A 21,955-nucleotide genomic window follows, 5' to 3' on the forward strand; every position below is an offset into this window, starting at 1 on the left:
CATCCTCACTACACAAAATATATTATGATTTCCTTCAAGCTAGGAGTCAGTTGCTACATTTGATGAGAGAGGAACTAAGCAAATGAGCACCCTTTGTTTAGTAAAGTAATTAAGAGCAGATATCCTGTTCCCATTTAGAGTGTATTTCTGCTACTCAGGTCTTTACTGAAAAAACAAATTTAAAAGGAGATCATTAAGCGCTTGCCCAAGTGGCGCAGTGGTACATAACTGCATAAACTTTTATATTTTATTCCATCTTAGAAAGCAGAGGAGATGATAAAATTCAAAGCCATTTTCATAAAACAAAAGTTTAAAATTCAAGCTCTGAAGGAAAACAAAAATATGCTTATACAAGAGTATATTGATGTTAAAAGAAAAAAGCCCAACCAATAATCACTTCTAAGAACATGAAAACAGCAACATTAATCTTCTGTTGTAAAAGGAAATACAATAATCAATCATAAAGAAACACAATGCTCACTTAGCAGTATTTTAAATAACGTTGGCTTGCTCCTCATTTTTCCAGTAGGTGGAAAACTGGTGAATGACAGCAATGTAAGAAGAACTCACATTCTAACTAACATTAATATACCCGTAAAGGGAACTGCCATCACCACTGACATTTGAAATGATTCATATCACTCTTAGGTGTCACACAGGAATTGACTTATAAAGAGCAAGGGCCTTCCAACCAAAAATGCTATCATCTACCCTTGTATTTCATCTTCTGCAATGGTTAAAACACTTTGCTGAAGATCTTAAGTTTTAGAAGTTCACAGAAGGCAGAGGCAATCCATTTGTTTTACTGCCAAATCAGAACCCTAGTTTTTTTTTTTTTTAAAGATTTATTTATTTATTTGAGAGGAAAGAGAGAGCGTGAGCACGGGTGCAAGCATGGAGGTGGGAGGGCAGAGGAAGAGAGAATCTCATGCAGACTCCATGCTGAGCTTGGAGCCCGACGTGGGGCTTGATCCCAAGACCCTGAGATCATGACCTGAGCCAAAATTAAGAGTCAGATGCTCAACCGACTGAGCCACCCAGGCACCCCCAGAACTCCAGCTTTTTTAAGTTTCAGTAAGGAACATTTAAATGTGTAGTATTAAAAATGCAAAGACAGGGGGGTCTGGGTGGCTCAGTCGGTTGGGCATCTGCTTTCAGACCCCTTTCCTGGGGTCCTGGGATCAAGCCCCATATTGGGATCTCTGCTCAGCAGGGAGTCTGCTTCTCCCTCTCCCTCTGCCCGTCCCCCGCTTGTGTTCTCTTTCTCGTGCTTGCTCTCAAATAAATAAAACTTTTAAAAAAATGCAGAGAAAAAAAATTTTTAAGTAAAAAACTTTGAGCAAGGTTTAAATACATAATATAGCTTTGTAAAAAATTGTCTTTTCCTGGCTACAAACATATCATTTATGTAACTGATGATGCTGAAAATATAAAAAAATTGTGGGGAACATACTTGTACAACTGGAAGAGAGCTACACTATTTAAGAGTTCTTATGCGTTTACTTATTTTCTACTCTATGCATATACTATGCCTTAAAAAAAAAGAGGATTGGGATCATTACAATAGGCATTTAAAAATGTATTTATAGTTAGAAAGTAATTTTGCTCATTTAGGAACATTAAAAGATACATTATGTACTGTCAGCTAGGTTTATAAAATAATTATATTCCAGAAACATTTATTTAGTATATGCCATCTCCCACACTGGTGAAGCTCTTCAACTGATGTATCCCCAATTTCCAATGCAGCGCCAAATATATAACTCAGGAAATGTTTTTATTTGTTCAAAATACAACATGACAATGGGAATAAAAAGTTCAAAAGATATGGCCACTATCATGAGTGAATTTAAAATATAGTAGGGGTGTGCCAAGTACACAAATAATTATAAAAGCTGGCAAGCTATGAAACATGTCATAAGAGATGGACAGATGAAGCATAATCAGGGAGACCAAGTCTACCTGGGAGTGTGGAAAATGTGGAATATCTGGATTGGGCACTGAGGGTCATGGGTAGAATTTCAATTACAAAGACAAAGGAAGAATGAGGAGAGAAGAATGACCAATAGAAAAACATGTGATGGAAAAGTAAGAGATATAAAGAGAAAAACCAAAAAAATGATAAAAAGAGAAAGTTGAAGATACTACTCATGAATCAATTTTTCTCAGAAATTACTGAGTTACAATTAAGACCCCAGATGTCTTAATCTTAAGTGTGATTTTATCAATAGTTTGCACCTTTCACTAGCACTCTTGTAAGTGGACAGCAGAGGTGTCCTCAGTTAGGAACTGGCCAGATAAGTAAAACACAGTTTTACTGTGTAAACTGTGTAAAACACAGTTTCTGTGGTTAACTCTTGCCCTCAAGTGAATATGATATCCCCAACCCACACACTTAAAGAACGCCTGAACCCCCAAAAGTTTATACTTGCTCCTCCTCCATTTTGTTCTGAGCCTTTTACATACAGAAGACAGTAAATTATCTGTTCTTAATTTTTAATGCACAAATGAGGAACACTGTACAAATATATTCTATTCCCAGTCTCTGAGATTTAGACATAAGGAAAGAATACAGATCTACCTTCCAGTAAGTCAAAACGCAACCATGTAACAAAACAAAGAAGGTCCTCAACTCTTCGTAAGGAGAACTTTATCCTGGGTCTACATATCACCAATCTGAATATGATTTTGCAGTTATGACTATCATATATTTTGTAAAAATAAAGATATATCCTGAAATCATACATTTAGCTTGGCAAAAATCTTACAGAGACTAATAAATTATACGGCTGAGTGCCGAAATACTTACTCATCTACATTTTACTATGTTAAATTTATAATAAATTATCACTTATGTTTTTCTCTAAAATGAAGATGCTTGTATTGCTACTATAGCTTTCACTGCATTCCACATCATCCATATTTACACATTTTTGCATTCTCCTTTATCTTTCACAACAAAGATAAAAGGTTTCAGACAGCCCAAATCAGGTTTATTCAGATGTTCACAAGATCAAAGGGAGCAGATATAAGGTTTAGGCCACAGAGAAATTAAAACAAAAAACAAAAAACAAAAAACAAAAAACAAACAACAAACTAAAAAAAGCAAAAAAAACCCCTTAAATTCTGTATAAAAACTTCTAAGGAAATACTTCTCATTTCCCTTTATCCAGTTCCTATTTTTGGTTAGTAACATGGCTTTAGTGAACAAAGGTATTCAGATTACTGACTCCCTCAAGGATGAATTGTGTTGTTATAGCACAAGCACAGACAAAGATTTCTTTCTGAAAGGAGAAAACATAGTATTGTGAGAAGCAAGATTTCAAGCATAAATATCTCTAGTGCTGTAATAAATTCTTTTCCTTCATACGGAGCAGACCAGAAAAATAGAAGGCAGTGATGGTTTCCTGATATTTTAAATTCTAACAAAGCACAGATAAGCATTAAAAAAAGAAAGTCAATTTTAATTATCCAGGTATTCACAATGTGAGTGATTCACAACAGACTACTGACAGCAAACTGGTATCAGGATATTTTCTGTTTTGGTCATAATTAATTTTAATATTAACACAAGCATAACAAGAAGAGTTCTGAAAGGAGGTGGGGCAAGATAGGGTTACACTAGTAGAAAGCCATGAGCTAAATCGTTGTCTTTCAAATTATTCTTATGATTGTACGGAGAACAGTGATTTAGCCAGTGTATTAATATATTCCTATCTATCATGATACTATAGGTTCAACCTAAGGAAGTTTTAATAATGTTAGAAGTACATACCCATCATCCTATAAGTCAGTTGCAGCCCGGCACTGCAAATTTTTTTTCCCAAATAAGGTTTTATATATTTTAATATTTCACCAAGGTATTCTAAGGACTTTGTGACCATGGCAGATTTATCAGAAAGTTTCTGCAGATTCCCGTAAGTAATACCAACAGCCTATAAAAAAAGGAAAAACATGATTTAGATTTCCAAGTTTTACACAATACTGACTTCGAGAAATAAAGAAAATTTCTCTCTCCACATACACCCCCCTACGTTCTTAAGTGTACATCCTTACCTTTCCAATAAATATTCACAGCAGTTAAAAAATGCCAGTGGAAAGAATTAAGTCTCACCTTTTATAATTAAAATAAAAGGTTAAAAGAATAAAAAAAAATCAATGGAACCGATATAAAAGAAGTTTTATCAAATCATGTCAAGCCTTCCAAATATCCTAGTATACAACTGGCAATTACAATCCCCAAATTCCTATAAGGAAAACCTACAAACGAGGTTTGTATGTAATATTTAATTCTTACATGTAAGACCTCTATAATGTTCAGTTGTGTGATATAAATTGATCTTTTCCCTCAGAATTTTCTTTATAAGCCATTAATTAGATGTTAATTTTTCTCAGAGGAAAAATGATGAGGCACAATGGGGACAGATGGCAAAATGGTGACAGGTGATAGGAAGAAATGTGAGGTGAGGCAGTGAGAGAAGGTGAAATGGGAAGAGCAAGGGAGATTAAAAAAAATAAAGAAAGGTGAGAATAAGCAAGAGGTGAGCAGTCACAAAAAGAATCAAGAGCAGACTGGCTAGAGATGGGTTGGGAGGTTAGAGAAGAGAAGTAAAGTTTTCAAACCATTATTGGAGACTTACTTACAGTGGATTTCAATGACCTAAATTATAAGGCTGAGTATATATACATATAACTATATATAAGCACCAATATACATAGTTATGTGATTTTGCTTCTGCAGCTCTCAGCAGGTAAGACAAAGAAGAGAAAGCAAGTGGTTGCACCAATCCACGGTTGAAGGTTTGCAGGTAGAACCAGAAGAACCAAGATGGAAGACTGGAGGGATGATGGTAAGAGTATAGCTGCAGTGAGGTCCCCAAGGGGTCTAATTAAGGTGAATAGGGAAGAAGTGAGACCTTGAGAGGATGCTGCACTTGGAGAAAGGGAAGTGGAAGGTCATGTGAGGTCACTTGGAGAGCTGGAGGCACAAGTGGTGATAGTCAAAGAGCTCTCAGATAATCCAAGTGATGCCACAGGATCACTTAGGTTTAGTCATTGGGGTGGGTCATGAAGTAGAGCAGGAGCGAAGAGCACCCAAAGACCTGGGGAGAAGCTCTGAAATGAGGGATTAGGATAAGTTATTCAAGGTGATATTAAATTTAGTCATATTGATAATAAAACACAGAATGGAGGAAAAGATAAGGAATCTATGACCTGGAGTGACTGACTGTGAGGTGGATGATGAAAATAGCAACAAAATATAGACTTGATGAATCTTTTTTTCGATTTAGCTTTTTACGCTTGGTTCTCTATGTTTCTTTTCCTAGACCAGATGTTCTCAAACTTCTCAGTTCCCTTTTATACACTTAAAAGTTGAGGATCTTAGGGTGTTTATTATTTGGGTTATACCTGTTGATATTTACCATGTAAGAAATGAAAAGAGAACATTAAAATTATTTATTAGTTCTTTTAAAAATAATAAGCATGATATGTTAACAGAGTAAAATCTTTTTATGGAAAACAGCTTTATTTTCCAAAACAAATAAGAATTAGTGATAATGTTTACATTTTTGCAAATCTCTTTAATTTCTGGCTGAATAGAAGACAGCTAGAGTCTCTTAGATGTTTCTGCATAAAATCTGTTGCAGAAGAAAACAATTCAATCTCACACATATATGTAACTGGAAGAGAAAAAAGTATTTTAATAGATTTTTCAGATAACTGTGGGAATTCCTCTCTGATATTACACCAAAACTTGACAAGTGGTATTTCTTAAAGGTTAATTGTATTATGGCATTCAAAACCATGTCAACAAATGTTCTGTACTCTGGCTACATTAAAAACCACTGATCTATTTTGCTCTTTGAATGAATGTATTAATACCCATGCATACTTTTAAAAAGCCCGTTTGGTCATTTGGAAAATTCTGGCTCACTGAGTTATACATCTTCCCAATGTGGACACATTTCATTATTCATTAAAAAAATTATATTTGTTAATACTACCACCAGTGTCATCAGAAGTCTTTAAGTATCATGAAGCTCTCAAGCACATAATGGCAAATACAAGTTTTCCAAAATTCTAATTTTCTTAAAAGCTCAAATTATGTCATTAGCAACAAACACTGTCATTTTTTTTTTTGAAGTGATACTCATTTCATACATTTCTGAGAAAATGTCTGCCAAATACCCAAGTCTGAATAACCATACTGTGTTAGTTGTTATTTCAAGATAAAAGCAGTCAGGTCAGCTTGTAACTCAAATTATCACACAAGTGCTGTTTATTTATAGTCAGCCACCTCGCTTTATATGCAGCAGACGTGCTTTAAGTACATTTCCCATTGTCATGCACAGGACATTAAAGGACATGTACTCAAGAGTCAAAATTCAGTAAAATTAGTAATTTTACTGCTTCATAAAGATATTCTTAAATGAAACTGGATCTTTTTTTCCCTATGACTGCATGGCAGCAAAAATGATAATATAATCTTGGACCATGGTATTGATTTGTGCTAAAGTTTTTGCACTATTTGTGCAAATGTCAATACACTTTTGAGCTTGTAAAATTCCTGGAAAGGTATTAGTAACCTCCAGAGGTCTATGAAACACCTTTGAGATCTACACACTGTTCTAGATCTTAGTATTTCTTTTGTGTTTAGCCTTCATTTCCTTAGACTATAAGACATGTATTTCTCAGACTATCTCAGGGATTTCTCTCACTATTTACATGCCATACTATCATTTCTGTGCAGGGAAGAGTTAACATAATAGGCCCTAGACTTGCTATTTTTAAAAAGGCCTACTTATAAGCCTGGCCCTTGGCTGGCAAATGGGGCCTTAGGTTTTTCCTACCATTTCCTGATAAGAATGGCTCACTGAGCCAAAACTCTTTGTGGAAACAATGTAGTTTATGCTGAATATCTGCCTCCATTCTGGGAGTCTGGAATTTTCTAAGTGCTAGGCAAAGAGGACCTACATGACCAGTCCCCATTAAAAAACGTAGGCACTGAGTCACTAATGAGTTTTCCTGGCAGACAGCATTCCAGATGTGTTGTCACAATTCCTCTCTGGAAGAATTAAGCATGTCCAGTGCAGCTCCTGGGAGAGGACCGCTGGAAGCCGTACCTGGTGTCTCCAGGCTTCACCTTATGTACCTTTTTTCTTTGCTGACTGTGCTCTGGATTCTTCCATTGCAATAAGTCATAGTTGTGAGTACAACTATATGCTGAGGTCTAAGTCCTCCTAGCAAATCATATAGCACTTGGGAATGATCTTGGTGACTCCTCACACAATCTCAAACTAAACCAGTTTAAAACTGAACTCCTCACCTACTTCTCCCTCACCGTAAACCATGATGCTCCCATTTCTTCTTAAGGTATCATCATTCTTCTGGTTAAACACAGTATTTATTTCACATCCCTTCAAAAATCCCATGATTCAATTTTCAATTCCTTCTAAATCTAACTTGTTTCTGGCCAACAGATCTTCTGCACCTTTAATCTACTCTACTGTTACTAATTTTCTTAAAAAGTCACTTGATCAAATCAGACCTACTTAAAAATTTATAAAGCCTTCATACTGTTCACAGGAGAAAATCCAAACTTCTTAGACCAAGATGTTCTGAATTATTAACCTACTGAATGATCTAACAACTAACTGGCACTTAGCATACACTGTCTTATTATTTTAACCTCTGTGCTTATCTTGTATTCTCAGACAAGTAAGTTCTCTACGATCAAGAGGCTACTTCTTTTGGTTTTTCAAATCCTTAAGAAATCCTAGCATAATACTATCTAGCTTTTAGCTAACAACTATTATTTACTGAGTGATGAAAGAACAATTAATTTAAACTGGCTTAAATTAGTAGAGTCTCTGAAAACTATTAGTGAAATAAATGACTTCTACCTCCCTTTCTGGTCCAGTATGGGTCCTAGCAGAAGTGTTCAAGTACAGGTTAAGATTCAATCAACTACTAAATAAAAGGCTTAAAAGAAATGTCTATTTTATAGCTGCATAAAGTATTACTAAATATTTTTAGGATTAATATGATATCACTAATTGTCATACAATTGTACTTTTAACTTAATGGAAACCAATGGAAGAATTCACATTTATAGGAAGAGCCTATAGGTTGTATTTATTTTCATTGACATTAATACCAAACACTTTGAGGGAAAATAAACCAACTTTTATTGTGAATAGCTTACAAAAACACTAATCTAAACACGTTAACAACTTCAACAAGGCTGTAAAGCAAAGAATACCACATAACAGAAATTCCTGCAAAATTAATAATTAAAAGTCAAATGTTGAAAGGGACTCTTATGGAGACAAAACTAAACAAATGGATTGGATTTTAAAGCCCCAACCATAATGATATGAAACAGCTGGTGCTTATGCTAAATGCAATAAAATCTTACTGTAAAATTTACTGTTTGCTACAGGGTGGTAAACATTAAGTTGGAACTATTATGGGACCATGTACAAGGCAATCTAGTTCCCAAGTATCTGCAGAATATTGCTATCCAGCAATTTCAGCAATAAGACATTCCTACAATTGACAGAAGCCTTAATGTGAGGGTATTATGTAGTATTCTTTTTTAAAAAATTTAAATATTTTATTTATTTCCTTAGAGAAAGCGAGCATGAGCATGGGGGGTGGGCAGAGGGAGAGGGAGAAAGAATCTCAAGCAGACTCCTTGCTGAGGGTGGAGTCTGACGTGGGCCTTGATCTCATGACCCTGAGATCATGACCTGAGCTGAAATCACGAGCTGGCCACTTAATGGACTGAATCATCCAGGTGCCCCTATTATGTAGCATTCTTCAGTCATTATTTTTCATTAAATGTAATTCTTCTGCTGTCCTTAAGATTGAATTGTACTAAACAGTCACATTTTTATTCCTTCAGAATTTTATAATAGCAGGAAGACAATAATATGATTCAATTTAAAATAATTCATTTTACAGAAAAACTTCATAAATACTTCAAGTTTTTGTGAAAAAATAATTATAACTGATTTGGACAATTATACTAATAAATGAAAAATACCTCAAAAAATAGAACAAGTGCTTTTGTAGGGTCTTCTGGACTGGATAAATATTCAACTTGAGCCTTTGAGAAAATATTCTTTACTTCTGAGAGTTTAAATAGCAACCTTGTCAGTTCAGCCAACTGTTCCAAGTACTCTTTTTCTGTTAAGATAAAAATAACATAATATTTATGTTTATTATATCTATTTATATTACACATATATATGGATGAGAGTAGGGAATGCAGCATTCATAACACCCTTTTTTTTTTTTTAAAATTCAAATTTCCCATGATTAAAAATTTTCAGTTAAGTCTCTAAGGAAAGGTTTTGTTTAAAACCAAACAAACATACACTTGTGAATGTTCTAGCCCCAAAACTTATTCATGTAAAGCTAAATGATGCAATAAGATATCAAAGTAAATTTGAAGCATTTTTTTCAGTCTAGCCTTTGTGTGATTTATAAACGGCCATAAAGAACAGCTTTATGAAAAGGCACATCCTATAGACAACCAAAGCTGTATGGGTATTTTAAAAACATATAAAGTACACGTATCACTCTGCGATTAATAATAGTAAAGCAGAAGAGAGGTAAAATATCTAATATAAAATGGGAGAGAATTAATTGGATACTTTTCTTTTTATGGTGTTAACAGTGTGATATCTGGTTATTTACTTTATAGTTCTACTTTTTTTGTGTGATCAGTTTCTTTAAGGTAAAAAAATAGCTTGTCACCGGAGAGTAAGTTTTTGTTCCTGGCTTCTAAGGAAACAAATTCTTTTATCTTTACAGGAGAGAAATTTGTCATATATGGTAACAGGAAAATATCAAGAAAAAGGAACGGGCTGCAAAAGGAAATAAGTTACTATTTATATATATTACAAGCATATTTTATACACTATTATAAATATATTTTGTACCTTTTTCTATTAATTTGTGTGACAAAACAGGAAATCTTAAACATACTGAGATATCTAGAAAGCAAAATGTGTGAGATACTTACCAACGGCCTGTCCAGGATTTATATCAATGAACAAATCATCAGGCACATAGAGGCTGTTTATGTACATTTGCAAAACGCAACGAATCCATGATCTTACAGTTAAGGCTTGAAAAGATACACAGCCTGTATGAGAAAGTGCTTCACATAACATGCTGTAAAAATAAGTTGATGGATATTAAAAACCAAAACCTGACAATATGTTCCCTGAGTACAGAGATTAAGAAACGAAGGAACACATTCTAACATACCCCACTTATTGGCCTCCCTTATTTTACACATATTAATGCAGATAGGCACTGTTGAAAATAAACACTACAGATATACCCAAAGAGAAATTTTACATATTCTTGCTTTCATCTATAATCTTCTAATTTTTAATTTTCCTTTTACCACTGGTGGCAGACGTGTAGGGTTATGCCAAGGGAAAGAGGGAAGAGAGAATAAGGTTGAAGTGGGAAAATCAAGGAAGGGGCTAATAACTAGCGAGGTGAGATGATAATGAAGTGGCAAGCAGAAAAAAAATTGTGGCCGTTAGAGTAAAATAAAAAGAGCAGAAGTCATGATCATTTATATAAGAAAAAAGTTAAAGACAAAGTATATTTCTATGTGGGTCTTCTAACCAATCCCATTCCCATTCCTTTCTTTCCTGCTACCCCAACCCATGGGCGGTCAATATCAAAGAATTACAAAGTAACAACTGAAAAATAAAATCTTTCTATGAAGCCAAAGGCCTGGCTAAATCTGCTATCTACCCATTTTATAATCAGGGGGTAGAAAGGATGAGGGTGGTCTTAAGCTAACTATAAAGTGCTGGGTAAATTCAAAAAGTTAAATAATACATATAAGTCATAACTCTAAAAATAATGTTTTGTGGGGCACCTGGGTGGTTCAGTAGGTTGCGTCTGCCTTTGGCTCAGGTCACGATCTCACAGTCCTGAGACTGAGTCCCACGTCGGGTTCCCCGCTCTCCCTCTCCCTCTGCCCCTCCCCCAACTTGTACGCTCTCTATTGCATGCTGTGTCTCTCAAATAAATAAAATCTTTTAAAAAAATGCTGTTTTGAAAAACTTTGGACATAAATTGCCACAAAAAGCACATAGTGCAGAACTCAGGTTCGTCATGTATTATCTACACAACCTTCCTAAAACATCTTTACATATCAATTTCTTCAACTGTTATTATATGCCAAATATTATTTTTTAAACGAAATTAGTTTCAGCAACTAAACAAATAAATTAGTTTCAGCAGATAGTTTTAAAAGTATTTAATAAATACTAATAATGTTTGTTATTACAGAATTCTCAAGCTAAAAGAGATTCTAAAAATAATCCAGTTGAAGTCGAACTCCCTTACTTTAGGACTGAAAGCCAGTGAGAAGGTGACTTAACGTCTGCTTGGTGAGCTTTTTTATGAGAACAACCTCACCAACTGCATCCCCCTTCTCACTGACTGGCAGCTTGGAAAGAAGTTATGGGGGTCTCTTAGGTTTGAGTATTCATTTTATTTTCCCTCATCTTGATATTCTTCTTCAAATCTTCCTGATTATACTATTTCTATTTTAACTTTATGGTGTGTTTTTTCTATTGGGGTTCCTCAGATCTGTTATGTAACACAGCAGGAGACACAGATAAGGAAACCAATGTTCAGGGTAATGAAGTGTCTTGTTCATAACTGTACAAGTTAAGAGACAAGTCTTTAAAAATCTAACTGTGAAAGGGAAAGCTATCACTGAATCTAAAAATACAATAATATACTAGTATCTTACAGAACCAGCAATATTAATTGCATAATTTCTTTCACAAATGTGAGTATAGAAAGGTCATTTCAGATGGAATAAGGCAGTCCTACAAAAACAGTTTTGTAAAAGGGCTTAAGCAGCAAGATTTTTTTTTGTTTTTTGTTTTTTTTTTGAGCTGGATACTGCCACTGTCAAACACTAATATATCCAAAAGCAAAAAACCACCTGAGAGAGAATTTATGTAATAAGATCAGTTTTTACTTGTGAATTCTTACTTTCCTAGTGTACTGATCAATCATGAGTTTCTCCTAACGTGCATACCTGAAATCAAGTCACTTACCTATTTTGTAGGCAATGACTTAAGTATCTTGCTACAACTTGGGGCCAGATGATATCATCCCAACCAAAAAGTTGCATCACTGATATAACTGGCTGAGGCTGAAGATCTGACGGAGCTGTGCTGGGCATGTCCATTGCAAGCAGAGTAAAATCTAGATTTAAAATGAAAGAAATTTATGGTGAAGAATTTTTTAAAACTATTCCCCTTCCCCAAATTATATCAATAGTGATAAAAAGAATTCAGCACTCAATAATAAAATGTCACATTTAGAAATGCAGAACTAACAAAAAGCAAAAACTAAATTAAATTCATGTTGCCAAAGAAATTTCGGTACTGATCGTTTAGATCTCCAAGAATGGGTCTAGAATAACCCATTTGAGCATTATCGTGATCAAATCTAATGGTTTCCTCAAATTCCAAATTCTACACCTGACGTTTCTGCTCATGTGCCTCTCTTACTCAAAAAACCCATTTAAAAAAGTATTTCTAGCATCTCCTTTTCTCCAATCAAGCTAATGTACTTGCCATCTGCCACAGAGAAGACTTCAGTCTTACCTAGACACTGGCTAGTCGTCTATTAAACAACCTCCTATAATCAGTGGCACGCACTCCACTTCCTTCAGGACCCACTAAGCCCAGGAACTAGAATTCCTTAGTTAACCACGTTAAACAAATATACTTTATTTTGTGATTTCCTGGGAATTCCCCAACTTAATTTGCATTATATTAATTTATGTTTGTGAGTAAATTGCTTATGAAGCACTGGCTCCTACGCAGCTCTCTCAAATGGTGGCTGTGTATTCTCCCACCCTTCTCCTACATTTGAGCTATAGACGGGAGAGCTTGTTTCTTGGTCCCACGGATGCTTCTAGAGCATTCTCCCTTTCCTCCTCCTGAAAACCTCCAGGTTTGACTCTCATGTCATCAGATACCAGCCACTAACTCTCCTTGTAGCGTTCACCTTGTGCTACCTAGTTCACCTCCCCTCATTCCTTTAAGACTGTAGCTCACTAACAACATCCTCTCTAGAGGCGCTCTTGTCATAATCCTTGATGGCTTTTCTTCTAATATCCTGGCCTCTGAGTTCCTTGAACTCCCCTTCTCAGTGAATCTATCTTCCATTCTATTTCAGCCATTCGCTCCCATGCTAATACTGAGAGATTCTGCCATTACCAATAAGCACATTCTCCCCATAATTTCCACTTCCAGGACCCCACTTTCTGGCTCTAGGTACCCAACTCCCAACAACTATCTGATTCCACCAGGACCTATACAATTCATTGATCCTACAACTTTTTCCCTGTCCCTCACTACCTTCATGCCTCCTCTTTCCCTTTTTAGGCAGCTTGACTGCACGGTCCACTGTTAAACTCGTTTGTGTATACTGTCAGCTCCCTTCTTACTTGATTTGTTGTACTTGTCTGGAAAAAAGCATCTATTTCATTCCAACTCTTGGTCTTCTCTCCACACGCACCTACGCCAGTATAAATGGCTGGCGATTCTCACTTCACATTTATAACTACAAACGTTAAGTTGGACCTTGGAGCTGGCCAGCATTCCTACTACATTTCTCCAGTCCATTCAGACTTTTATTCTCCTGGGGGACTACTGCATACCTTCTTTTCTCTCTCCATCATCAGCCAGTACCTCCTTTCCATCCTCACTTTCAGCTGATGGCCTTACTACTTCACAGAGAAATGAGAAACATCAGCAGAGAACTACCACAAGCTCCTTCCACATCTACCCAGACGCCTCCACCTGGGCATATCCTCTGCCTTCTCTTCTGCTACTACACATGATCTGAGACCAAATCCTTCATAGGAATTCCATTTCTCTTGGGCATTAAAACACAAGAGACTCTTTCCCCCCACTCCAGCATATTCCTGTCAGGATTATAAATATGCTGAAATTTCTCCTTTGCTATTAAAAAAAAAAAAAATCTCTTTGACCCCACACCTCCCTCTAGCTAATATCCCCATTTTTCTACTTCTCTTAGAGATAAAAAGATTTATCTACATTTGCAGTCTGCAGTTCATTTTCTCTTGACTCATCTTCAGCTGGGCCTTTGCTTCTAGCACTATAACAAAACTCCTCTTCAACGTTACCACTGACCTCCCTTCTTGCTAAATTCAATGACCAATCTCAGGCCTCATCTTACTTGATCCATTAACAGCATTTGAGCAGTTGATGAATTCCCCTTCCTTGAAATGTTCTGTCATTCGGGGCACCTAGGTGGCTCAGTCGGTTAAGTATCTGCCTTCGGCTCAGGTCGTGATCCTGGCGTTCCAGGATCGAGTCCCACCTCCGGCTCCCTGCTCAGCAGGGAGTGTGCTTCTCCCTCGGCCCTTCACCCTGCTTGTGCTCTGTTTCGCTCTCTCAAATAAATAAATAAAATCTTAAAAAAAAAGAAAAGAAAAGAAAAGAAAAAAACTGTTCTGTCATTTGATTTCCAGGCACCACACTTGGTGTTCCTCTTGCTTCACTGGCATTGCTTTGCAGTCTCCTCTCTTGGTTCCTTTTTATCCTACAAATCTGAACATGGGAATATCCTGGAGCCCAGTCCTTAAACTTCTCTTTTCACCAACTTACTCTATCAGCAATCTCATCCATTTTATAGCTTTACTATTATACATAGTTTCCCATTTAACCTCTTCCCTAAACCCTACACTCATTATCCAAGTGTCTGTGCAACATCTTTTCTTAGATTTTAGTAGCTATCTAAAAGAAAAAAAAAAGTCCAATATCAAAGTTCTAGTCTTCCCTCATAAAAATCTGCTCCTGTCACAATTTTCCTCATCTCAGCATATGGGGGAGATTCTCTCTTTATTCTGCTTACCATTTCCTACCCACTTGGAAATTCTGTCAGCTCTATCCTCAAAATACTTTTTCTACCTTCAGATTGGAAATGTGACCACTTCTCACCACCTGTGCTACTGCGTTTCCCAAGCTGCTCATTTCTGAGTTGTTGCAGTCATTCCCTAACTGGCCTTCTTACTGTCTGTCCTCAGTCTCACAGCCAGAAGGATGTTCCTCACTCCTCTGTTCAAAACTCTTCCAACAGCTTCTAATCTCAAAGTAAAAGCAAAAGTCTTTACAACTGCTCATAAGGCAGAACACAAGCTAACTCTCCACGACCTTTTGGTCATATCTCTTGACTATTTTCTCTCCCTTTCTTATGCCTCATGACTTTTCATGGCTTCCCTGTGGTTTGGCAAACACACCAGACATGCTCTTGCCTCTGGACTTATGCAAGAGCCTTGCTCTCTCACTTCCTTCAGGTTTTTGCTTAAATGGTACTTACTCAGGCCTTCCTGATATTTAAAATTACCATCTGCCTCTGGCCTTCCCTATCCCTATCCTCTTTGATATATTTTTATTTTTCTCCATAGCACTTATCACCAGATATTACACACCTTGCTTGCTTACTTACTAATTTATATGTGAGAAAAGGGATTGCAGTCCTTTTTCCCACTGATAAATCCACACCCACAATAAAAGTGGGTGTTCAAGGACTGTTTTTTTTTTTTTTTAAAATGCAGGAATTTCTTCTCTCCTAACCTATCAAGTCTTTATTTCAAAACAAACCCCAAACCCACATATATTTTACTTTACACATATATACCATTTACTTTTAGCACCTAGGACAGCCCTGACTAAACTTGTGTGGTATCATTTTTGTTCACTGACTGTGAGTCAGGATGATGAATGGAAGAAAGATAAGTCATATTGGCTTCTAATGACTGCTTGGTTAAACTGATTGAATATCAATATTTATTTTCATAGACATTATAGTAGTTGGAAAACTGTTGTCCTGTCACAATTCTTCAATCTGTCATTGTAATGTTTTAATTATGGAAATGCTAGCAGAATTCAAGATCTTTCACAATTTATATCATTCAGTCTTTTATGTAGTGCTTTTAACTCAGCTTTCCATCATTCACACCAGGGTAAAACAAACTGTGGTTTAGATCTTAGGTTTTAAAAAACATTACATTCAGGGGTGCCTGGGTGGTACAGTCGTTAAGTGTCTGCCTTCGGCTCAGGGCATGATCCCAGCATTCTGGGATCGAGCCCCACATCAGGCTCCTCTGCTGGGAGCCTGCTTCTTCCTCTCCCACTCCCCTTGCTTGTGTTCCCTCTCTCTCTGGCTGTCTCTGTCAAATAAATAAATAAAATCTTAAAAAAAAATAAAAATAAAAAAATAAAAAACATTACATTCAGATGTATTACATACTTTTTTTTTTTTTAAAGATTTTATTTATTTATTTGAGAGAGAGCGAGAGAGCACAAGCAGGGGGAGAGGGAGAAGCAAGCTCCCTGCTCAGCCTGTTGTGGTGCTCAATCCCAGGACCTTGAGATCATGACCCGAGCGGAAGGCAGACGCCTCACAGACTGAGCCACCCAGGTACTCCTTTAAATGTATTACATACTTTTATACAAATTGCAATTAAATACATGTGGTTATCATACTGATTTCCATCTATCTGAGTACTTCTGCACATATTTTGGGTAAAATATCCCTTTGAGAAACATAATGATATCTTCTTAGAAAACTATATACAAGCTCATAAATCAAATTCAAATTCTTGCCTACGATGTCATATGATTCAGATTCCCTTAAAGCCTAAGCACATGACCTTAGGCTAAGAGTCAATTAATTAAAAATTACATCCTAAAATAGAATCTAGTAGAAGTCAGAACAACATATATTCGATGTTATTCTGATCTCATCTGCTTGGTATGGAAGTGGAATTCACGCTGTATTCTTTTGCTCTCCATATGAGTACCTTCATCTTATACCTAGATATCTGCACACACAATGTGAAAATAAAGTACTTGAACTAGAAGAAATTAAATGCTACTTTACTTTCCAAATTTTTTTTTAAAGATTTTATTTATTTATTTGACAGAGAGAGAGAGAGACAGCCAGCGAGAGAGGGAGCACAAGCAGGGGGAGTGGGAAAGGAAGAAGCAGGCTCCCAGCAGAGGAGCCTGATGTGGGGCTCGATCCCATAAAGCCAGGATCACGCCCTGAGCCGAAGGCAGACGCTTAACGACTGAGCCACCCAGGCGTCCCTTTACTTTCCAAATATTGAATGCAGAAGAAAAGTTTACATACATTCAATATTTTTAAGATTAGAAGTTGTATTTTATTTTTAGCAAACAAAAACCAAATCTTTACCTTTACTAAGTGGAAAATAATAAACAAGCCAGAGAAGTTTAATTTAACATACGTAATTCTTTTCATCTTTCTGGTTGTCCAAATATTTATTAGACTGTAATAAAAGAGTTTGTTACCGAGCAAACAGAAGAAAAAACTGACGGAGTCTGCAAAATGAGAAGCTAATTAGCAAATTAACAACGCTGACCTGCAGCTGCATCCGCAAGTTCTGAGAGAGGCACTATCTGTGACATTCTCTGACTCTTCAAAAATGAAAAGAAATGTCTCCACAGTGCGCTGGCAACTGCAGCAAGGTGGCGCTCTTTAGCCGATAATGAAGCCTGCACAATTAGGTCCACACTCTCCTTTTGAAGTTCCTGACACAATTGTTGATGCATACTCCTAAAAAGAAATAAAAATATAGCTAACACTCAACAAATGCTTATAAAAATCTTCTTTAAATACATTTTGGGCTTTTAACATTTATATCATATGAAAACTGAAGGACCGTTTTATATAATTAAAACCTTTATGCCAAGACATTATGCATTTCTGGTTATTTGATGGATGAATGATGGCATATTAAGCACCATAAAGTTAATGTTAATTACTAATGTCAACCATTAATTATATGCTTTTTAATATGTCAGATCCAAATGAGAAACAGGCAGCTTCAGAATGAAGGTCTGCATTTTGCAACTCACTATGACAAGTGATTTTACTTACAATCTAGATATGAAAACAATTTTAAGCCATTTTCTTCCAAGAGCTTTAAGGACATGGATGTACCAAGTGGAAAGTAAGTACGTCTAGCTTGCTTATGTTTGGCACTTTAAAATGAAATATTTTCTTACATAAAACTCTGCCAGAGACAGTCTTGGTACTTTGGTCTAAAAAGATCCATAATCATTTTCACATAGCAGACAATAATAAAGAATAAAAAGTTGTTGTTCTCCATAAAATTGTAAAACATGAATTCAATACTGCCTAAAATTTTGATTCAAGGTTTACTTAACTATTTGTTTCATTCAAATGAAAATTTAGACATTTCTTGTAAATCAAAACTGTAATGAGATATCACCTGACACCTGTGATAATGGCTAAAATCAACACAAGAAACCACAAGTGTTGGTGAGGATGTGGAGAAAAAGAAATCCTCACACACTGCTGGTGGAAATGCAAGCTGGTGCAGCCACTGTGGAAAACAGTACAGAGGTTCTTCAAAAAATTAAAAATAGAACTACCACATGATCCAGCAATTGCACTACTGCATATTTACCCAAAGAATACAAGAACATTAATTTAAAGGGATATATGCACCCCTACGTATACAGCAGCATTATTTACAATAGCCAAGATATGGAAGCAGCCCAGGTGTCCACTGATTGATAAGCGGATAAGGAATATTATTTGGCCATAAGAAAGAATGAAATCTTGCCATTTGCAATGACATGGATGGAGCTACAGTATAATGTTAAGCATTATAAGTCAGTGAAAGACAAACATACGATTTCACTCATATGTGGAATTTAAGAAACAAGGAAAAAAATAGACAAATCAAGAAACAGACTCTTTATTATAGAGGAAGGGAGATGGGTTATATATCGTTTCTGATCATCTTTTTTGTGCTAAAATTCTTTAATTAAAAATCAGAACAATTCTATGAGCTAGGTATCAGTAATCCTTTTGTAGATGATGAAGCTGTTAGTGAGAAAGTTAAATATATCCAAAGGTCACATGGCTAAGAAGGGCTGGCCCCATAATCTTAATTTAAAACTGACTCTGAAGCCCCTACTTTCCTCTTACACACTAAGACACACACAGTTTAAACACTGACCAATTTTCTTCTCCTCCTGCCTGGGTTGAAGAAATTTCAGTAAGCCTAAGAAAAAGAGCTAGGAAAGCCCCATTTAGCTTTGCCTGGTGAGGAGACAGGGGCAACACCAGAATTCTACATTGGGAAAAACTATAAGAGATACCAAGAAAAATGTATTCAAGGCAATATTGAAAAAGGCCAACAAATCTGAACCACTTTTGACCTCTACAGACCGAAATGTTGAGATACCAGGGGGTGTAACTAGGAGTTACTACAGGGATGTGATTCAGAGTTCTGAAAAAAACAAACCATTAGTTTAAAGTTAGAGATTACATCCTCCAAGGTCAGAGTTAACACAGCAAAAAGAAGTTCCAATTAAGTGTAAGACATTGACCCAAAATCAAACTTGTTTTGGAAATGTGCACCCACTTTGCATTTTGGTCCAAAAGAAGATGTATATCCTGGGAATATAAAACACCTTTTAAAAAAAAAAGATTTTATATAGTTATTTGACAGAGCAAGAGAGAGAACCCGTGCATGAGCGGGGGGAGATGCAGAGGGAGAGGGAGAAGCAGGCTCCCCACCGAGCAGGGAGCCCCTGACGTGGGGCTTGATCCCAGGACCCTGGGATCATGACCTGAACCAAAGGCAAACGCTTAACCGACTGAGCCGCCCAGGCGCCCCTCCAAAACACCTTCTGCTTGATGAATGTTTAAGCAATGTCCGTTTGAATAAGAAGAATGATATAATCTGCTATGTTACCACAAAACAAAGTTGTTTAAGACCTTATAATAATTTATGTCAACTTGAACAAATCAGAGAGGGACAGATGCAGGTAATACCAAGGATGTACTGTACTAGGAGCCTGAGGGGAGAATCCCATTTCTGCACCCTAGCCAAGAGTTAGAACCACCCCTTATAGTCACAGGTAATTTTTTTTTTTTAATTACGTTTTCTGGATGTGAAAACTAACTACATAAAGACCACAGAAAAATAAATTTATTATATTATATGTGACTGCATATCTGCTGAAGGTGCATTTACAGAAATGCAAATATTGAGAGCAGCTGTCACTACAGGTAAATAAAGCACAAAATGTATATGAAATACATAAAGAAAATAACACAGTTCTAGATGTCATGGCTATTTTAGGAAACATTTTCTACCTTCTTCAACAAATAGAAAAATCTGAAAGTAATTTATTGCACAGAAAGTAAAATGCAATTTCCGGTCAAAACCAAAAAGAAATACCACAATAGTTTTAGAACCTGCCCACACTTGGCAAATGTTTTGTGTAAAGACAAACTTAGTATGGGCTCAAATCATTTTGGAAATACACACATGTGGAAATAGACATGCATAACCATTCCACTTACAGTCTAAAAGATGCAATATAGTATAGTAGAAAATAAAATCTGCTGAACATCAAGTTATTCAAATTGTAGCTCTCATAGAAACAAGAGTAACGCCCAGCACTCATTGGTATTTACCATGTGCCAAGCACATGTCAAGTCTTTTATAAGCATTATTTCTTACCCAATGAGAGTGAGGTACAGTTATGATTATAATCTTATAAATGGGGAAACTAAGGTAAAAAAATAACATGTTGGGTAACACAGCTAGTTATTAGCAAAGCTACTCAGAGCAATGTGACCTTGAAAAAAGCGAGTAACCTCCCAATTTTTATTTTCTTAAGAGTCAAGAAGAGGAACAATCATTTGCTATATCCACAGTTAGGTTTATTGTGAAGATCGCATGAAAAAGCATCCCTGAAAATGTTTAGAAACCTATCACTGCACCATGTAAATACCCAAATTTTACATACCTAGTTACCAGGTCTTCTTAGGCTTTTATTTTAGCTTTGGTATCTTGCCCCTTTTGGCTTACCTCATTATACTAACCACTTTCCTGATTCCTTCGTCTGACTATTCTTTTGCCCCCCAAGGTCTGTTTTCCTGTTTTTATCTTTCCACTACTTCTTGCAATGATTACACATATTCACTTTTCCATCACAGCCCCCTCATCCCCACCCCTACACAGTCGTGCAAAGATAGTGAAGCATCTAACATCCGAAAGGCAATGAGGCTTGCTTTTGCACCTGACTGCTGTTCCCTGCCAGCCTCATCTCTGCAGCACGTTCCTTCCTAACAGTTTAGGCAGGATTCTCGGAACACTTCCTGGACCACTCTATCTAAGTTTTATTTCTAATCTTCCTTTGCTCTGGTTTCTACTGTAACTGATAATTACAGAACAAGGTATGATATCCTGTACATCACTTTCCTAGTAGTCAGTATTGCATATGTAATATTTCTAATATTATTATGCCTCAAAATTTAAAGAAAATTCGTCTAGTGATGGACCTTGTGACTTCAGAAAAAGCATAATATAATAACTGCAACTGATAAGAGCCAACAGCAAGGGATTAACAATGATTAATAGCTGAATTCCTTTTTTAGTTCTACTCCAAACCTGGCAACTTTCTTCAATCAATATTAGTGAAAAATAAAATGGTAAGTTCTAAGTTAAAAAGTTGTTTCTAAACCACTACAGATAATTATTCCAAGTATCTGATTTAACTAATAGAAAACTGGATAGGAATCTGATTACTCTATGACCATTTTTCGTTTCAGCTAAACTTGCTTAAAAACCTTAGGTATCTTGGTTCCTCGCCATTCTTCATTCGCCTCTAAAAAATAGGGCTATAATCTGCTTTACTCCCCAGAAAGAATATAGCATAATCAAAGTAATAACATTACCAGAAAAAAACCCTAGGTTTTAAAGGTGGAAGTTATCCTAAAAATCATCCAATCCAATCCTGTCTTCAAAAGATAAGAAAAAAAAATATACAGCCTCCCGCTACAGAGACTT

General features: G+C 36.2%; 1 protein-coding gene across 4 annotated transcripts in view; it reads right to left on the bottom strand.

Moving 5' to 3' along the window:
• MMS22L (MMS22 like, DNA repair protein) overlaps positions 1–21,955 on the bottom strand; it is a 125,381-nt gene that overhangs the window by 22,783 nt on the left and 80,643 nt on the right. For all 4 annotated transcript variants that reach the window (XR_006781358.2, XM_045807029.2, XM_045807027.2 and 1 more), the window contains 5 exons: positions 17,480–17,673; positions 12,111–12,261; positions 10,034–10,185; positions 9,050–9,192; positions 3,776–3,935 (listed from right to left, as the gene is read on the bottom strand). Coding sequence is in view for 3 of the 4 variants with exons in the window: in XM_045807029.2 (XP_045662985.2) it covers positions 3,776–3,935; positions 9,050–9,192; positions 10,034–10,185; positions 12,111–12,261; positions 17,480–17,673 (800 nt within the window). In the remaining variant the exon portion in view is untranslated. The remainder of the gene's footprint in view (positions 1–3,775; positions 3,936–9,049; positions 9,193–10,033; positions 10,186–12,110; positions 12,262–17,479; positions 17,674–21,955) is intronic.

Source organism: Ursus americanus, chromosome 11, assembly GCF_024610735.1.
Source record: "Ursus americanus isolate L20-20 chromosome 11, mUrsAme1.1.p, whole genome shotgun sequence".
In the NCBI taxonomy this organism is placed as follows: Eukaryota; Metazoa; Chordata; class Mammalia; order Carnivora; family Ursidae; genus Ursus; species Ursus americanus.